This window comes from Apis dorsata, unplaced genomic scaffold (genome assembly GCF_000469605.1).
Source record: "Apis dorsata unplaced genomic scaffold, Apis dorsata 1.3 scaffold_303, whole genome shotgun sequence".
Lineage (NCBI taxonomy): Eukaryota > Metazoa > Arthropoda > Insecta > Hymenoptera > Apidae > Apis > Apis dorsata.
This window is the reverse complement of record NW_006263576.1, coordinates 502,943-508,601: the sequence shown is the minus strand read 5'-3', so window position 1 is coordinate 508,601 and position 5,659 is coordinate 502,943. Positions and strand designations below refer to the sequence as shown.

The following is a 5,659-nucleotide window of genomic DNA, read 5'->3' as shown; positions in this document are numbered from 1 at the left end:
AGAGAGAGAGAGAGAGAGAGAGAGAGAATTTTGAAAAAGAAGCAACATTGAATTTTGTTTCGCAATAAATATTAAAGTTTAATTCTTTCGAGAAAATAATAGGGCAATGCTAAGGTAGTTTTCGCAAGGATTGGAGAGACACTTCTATTATTAATAGATACATATATATATACATAAATACTATAATAATAATGGATAATAATAAGTACTGTAATATTTTACGAAGAAAGTGATTCGTAATAACAATAAGGACAAGGCATATAATATTTTGTACAAAGACAAAAAATTAGGAAGAAAAAAAAAAAAATCTTATATTTTAATGTTTCCTTGTTCCAAGAACTAAATGTATAATATTTTACGCAAATGTTCTTATTGAAACGTCTATAAAAACAAGTTTGAAAACAGGCCTACTTATTCAAAATATATAATAAATTACATTTTTTTAAATATTTTATATTAATTCTTTATATTTCGTCTTAGTTCCAGTTAAATCTAACGTATAATCTTTACAAAACGATCAGTCATCCAAGTATCGATGCTTCCTCCATATGATACTTTGCGAGAAGGGTAATTACACTCTTAAACAACGATTCGAGAACAAACCTTAAACTTTAACGCTTCCTTGTCATAAGGGCTGGGCGTGTAATCGACCAGTGCCCTGGCTCTGCAAAGCACAGGTCCAATAGACGTTGGGCTGATGGCGTCCCTGTCTTCGCAGGATATCGAACTGTGATTGCTTCCTGCACGCACAAGTGCCTGCGTGCTCGAACCACTTCCGCTTGGAAGACTCTCGACGCTGCTCGCGCTGCACGGGAAGGCCTCTGATGAGGCGCGATCCTGGCGCAGCCTTGAAATTTTCCGCTGCACGTCGTGCCTCAAATTTCTTGCACGTCCTGCGATCCCCGCCCTGGCGTCCCCCTCGAGCAGAGCGCTAGCTTCTGACTGGAAATTTCGAATCGAGAATTTCATAAACGTCGGAAAGTTTTTGGGAAAGTTTCACTTGGAATCTTTGCTTGTATCGATGGAAATGAAAAGAGGAACTTCACAATAATACGTTAAATTAGAATCGAAGAGGTATGCATGAAACGAAGGTCCATTTTTAATTCAATACTGTGTTTACTGGCAATGATATAATATCGGAATGATAAAATAACGAAAAAATAATCTTAAGATTAATACCATATGTTGTATGATTTTATGAGAATTTTATTAAAGGTTAAAAATGAAATTACGTATTTCTATTTTGAAAATTATAACACAGCTTTACTTTTTTTTATATTTATTATTGTATGCATTATTAGAAAAAAGATCGAAAAATGTGACGAAATTTCGAGTTGCAAATTTCGAGCTCTTCGTTTCGCACAACTCTTCGATCGAGTTGCACAAGTCTGTCAATGAAGTCTTTTTACAAGGGAGACTGAAATTTGGATCCTTTCTCGTGATTGTGACGATTCTTCTGTGGTTTTTGAGAACATGCAACGATTATGCGTAAGGCACGACCATGGAAGATTTGTAGAGGCTATCGAACCTCGGCTTTGGGCCTGCGTGACGTCGTTGTCGACTTGTCGGTGGAGTAGACGCACGTGTATGGCTGTATATTTCGTGATCATGTTCAAAAAAAAGCGTCTACTTTCGTGTTTGATGTATACGTCTTTGATGAAATTCTATCAAATCTAATCAATGGCAATAATGTAGCACGAATACAATTTGAACGAAGAAAAAGCTCGCATGCGTTTTGACACTGCGCAATTTTTTGACTAATGGCAATTTCACCGATCTGGCTTGAAATTTAAAAGAGCGATGTTTTTATAGCGAGTTAATCGTGTATTCTTTAAAAACCAGACCAGAAATTAAACAATTGGCATTGAAAGCTTTGCTACGAAACCAGATGAGTGAAATGAATGAAATGAGCGAGAGCGGTATGAATAAATTTACTTACCCCATAAGATAGGTACAAGAAATTTGAAGAAATTAAGGAAAGAAAATATCCTAAATATTTCTTTATAATGAATTTTTAAAATGGAAACCACAACTATACCGTATTGAAAGAATAAAAAAGATAATGTCGATTGTATTATTCCTTTCTTTTTCTTCACATAGATGAGAAACAATTATTATCGCATACAAAAAAAGATTCAAAATAATTTTTTGGATTACAGATTTAAATAATAATTTGTCTCTTGCTTATTTAATTTCGATGAAACCGACATTATTTTTTATTAATCTAGAATATAAGTGGCAGAATTGTGCGAGAATATGAAAATATTGAAGTTATCAAGTTAAGAATTTACGATTTTTTAATTTACGTTTTCAAAATTCCAAACAGTTTTCGAACTATTAAAAATCTATTTTTCTTTCGAAAAATTTTAATCCAGAAGTAACTCGAAGTTATGAATTATAATCTCCTATTGTTTGGAGTTCTGAAAGATTCGATTGCATAGATTCGGATTCTAATTTGACTTCGGATTAGCTCGACAATAATCGGATGCGATTCGTTTAAGCGTCAGAAACGTTCTTCCAATCAGCTTATTAAAGCCATTACCCGAATATGTTCGATTATTGTCGAGTCCATCCGAAGTCGACTCGAATCTCGAACAATATGGGAAACGATATCGAGATCGTATCCGATCTCGCCCGAATTTTTCCGACTCGACTCGAAGTTTAAAATCAATCCCGCACACAACTGCAGCAAATATATTGCTTGTTAGTAGTTTTCACTACTGCACATTTGAAGGAAGATTTGTTCTAAATAAATAGCCACATAATCATGCAACACAGTATGCCAACAACAACAATAACAACAACAACAACAACGATGACGACGACGACAATAAAGGATAGAAAGTAGAGAAAAAGGAGACATTTGTGAAAGGAGGAGTTGTATATGTCACGTACTGTGTGTACGGCGGCCGGATGCTGATTCTCAAGTTCTTCTTGATCCTCGTAGTCGCTGCTTTGGCTTGGCGATAGTCCTTCCTCGCCGCTACTCCGGCTCTAAAACGCAGTTTGATACTCGCAGAGACAGTTCTAATTCACGGATATGTAAAGGAGAAGCGAGCTCTAGTTTGGTCTATTAGCACTTATGTAAAATGCTGTTAGAGGAGATCGGTCGTTATGGAGAGAAATGCTAGTTTGAAATCAAATGTGAAAATAAAAAAAAAAAAAAAATACCATGTATGATGTAGATCGAGAGTACAACGAAACGAATTACAGTATGTGTATCGTGAATATAAAAAATAGTTACTATACGTGCATATACGAGGGTCAGCCCAAAAGATGTGCATGCCATGAGCTTCTTAGAAGATGAAATTGGATAATCACATTTATATTTGTTTGTGTTATTTGTTTGATTTATTCGGTGTATTCTGCTTTGTATTTGATAAAGGATTTGCAACAAGTAGGAAAAATTTTCAATTTCTTTTAAATTCAATTTTATTTTCACAAATAAAAATGTTAATGATTTAAACATTAAAAGGTATTAATAATAAAACAGAATAACTTTTTTAGATAATATTATAAATCATAATCCTATTATAAATGTATTGCAAAGAATTATAAATAAATTACTTTGTTGTAAATCCTTCAATTATACAATAACCTTTTACATGTTACGTATCTTATTCTATCAAAATATTATATAAAATTGTATTTACTGGCATGTATATATTTTTAAAACATTTAACTTTTATTTATTTTAAATGATTTTTCGTGTGTGAAAATAAGTAAATAGGTAACGATATATATGTGTATGTGTAGAAGCGCACAAAATCCAGTCACGTTAAAGATAATAATAGGAAGAAAATAATAAAATTGATCAAATTTCCATCGAGACATGCCCTAAAGAAAATGTTAAGTAAAGCATTCTCTTGTAGATTGAAAGTATGCCTTTATGTACAAACTCCTGATATATTGTTAATAACGTAGAGCGTACAACTTGCGATAAGACACCCTAATACGTAGCAGAAACTGAGAGCAGCGCACTAGACGTTCCAAAACTTTGAATTAAATTTCTGGAAAGTTGCATTCTCAGCCATTCACCGTCGAGTTCATGAAGCACGGATGGTCAACTCATCGTCGTATGAAAAAACTTTTCTTTATTGGAACACGCTTAAATTCTACTTTGTTTCATTTATAGGAAGAATTTAAAAACAGTAGGAAAAAAAAAAAGTAAATTTGATATCGAAATTATATTAAAATATTTATCTTTAAACGAAAAATCATTTTCTCTGTAATAAATGATTTCCTTTTCACTTATTTTTAAATATTATATCAATCATTGTATAATTTATTTAAATTGCTTTTAAAAGAATATAATCGTAATAAAATCATGTCGATCACTGTAAAAATAAATTGCATATAACAGAGTATACATATAAATAGCAGGCCATGTATATCTACATGAGTAATGACATTTAGTATGTTGAAGTATGAATATATGTACAAAAGAAATAGAGAATTAGGCCGTTAGTTTTGTCTAGGTATCAGAATAGGGAATAATAGGTATATCTCTCTTCTATGATCAAAATTATAAAAATTCATTAATATTTAAATACATTGATTAATATTATATTATAAATATTATTAATTGAATAATATTTAAAAATATTGATTAATAGTATTAAATAGATTAAGTATATCGATAAATTATTTGTTTATAATGATAATTTTAATGTCATCAAAATTATTCAGAATATAAAGTAAAAATTAAATTTTCTGAAATATTAAGTTAAGATTTATTACATATTTATTACATGTCATTTGAATTATTTTATATCATATGACTAAACTATATTAAAAAAATAAAAAATAAAAAATATTAAAAAAATAAAAAATCTACCTATTTCACTATTTCATCATCTATACTATAATATCTTAAAACATTCATCGTAAATTTATTCGAAAAATAATGTTTTAAGTTAGAGTTTGAATTGCTTATAAGATATAAATATAACATGAAAATATTGTTAGTTTATTAAAAAGAAAATTTCTTTTCATGTGATCCATTTTTGAATTAAACAGTCGTATTTCATGCATCGAAATATTCGATTTCCACAACGCTCGATTCGTTATGTTCGGTTCGTTAAACTCAACGAAAAGCATATTGGGAGAAAGAGACACATCGTTTAGTTCGCATAGATATACGTAGCTGTGTTGGCGCAGTTATCTATCTCTACGTGAATTGAAGAAAGGTCTGTTAATATCTGTTAGAATGGTAAAACTATACTAGAGAACGGAACCTTTGATAGTGCACAACTAATCGATACGATAAATATCCATATTCATGAATGTCAAACCAATTTGCTATGCATTTTTAATTGAAAAGAAATCTGGTGATGAAAACATTAATATTTGATATCTTGATATGAAAGACGTGAAAGATACGCATAAAATTATATTACAGTGAAACGCTCGTATTCATAATTGGCCATAATTTGAACTTAAGAATTACGAATTAATATAAATTTTTTAAATATCTCTATTAGATATTTAGGATTACTTTAAAATTAATAAATTATTATAGTTTATGATTTATTAATTTTTTTGTTAACGATTAAATATGTATAATCAAAAAGTTAAATTTTATTATGTATTTCTAATACACATGATTAAAGAATATTTCAAAATTTAAGAAATGATTTTTCAAGTTAAAATAAGATCA

At 30.4% G+C, this 5,659-nt stretch overlaps 1 protein-coding gene across 3 annotated transcripts in view; it reads right to left on the bottom strand.

Moving 5' to 3' along the window:
* The window catches only part of LOC102674833 (SAM and SH3 domain-containing protein 1-like), a 487,706-nt gene that overhangs the window by 4,982 nt on the left and 477,065 nt on the right, over positions 1 to 5,659 (bottom strand). For 2 of the 3 annotated variants that reach the window (XM_006617353.2, XM_006617352.2), the window contains exons 11-12: positions 2,896 to 2,994; positions 604 to 942 (exon numbers count right to left, since the gene is read on the bottom strand). In XM_006617353.2, the coding sequence (XP_006617416.1) occupies positions 604 to 942; positions 2,896 to 2,994 (438 nt within the window). The remainder of the gene's footprint in view (positions 1 to 603; positions 943 to 2,895; positions 2,995 to 5,659) is intronic. The other variant, XM_006617354.2, reaches the window with a different exon arrangement.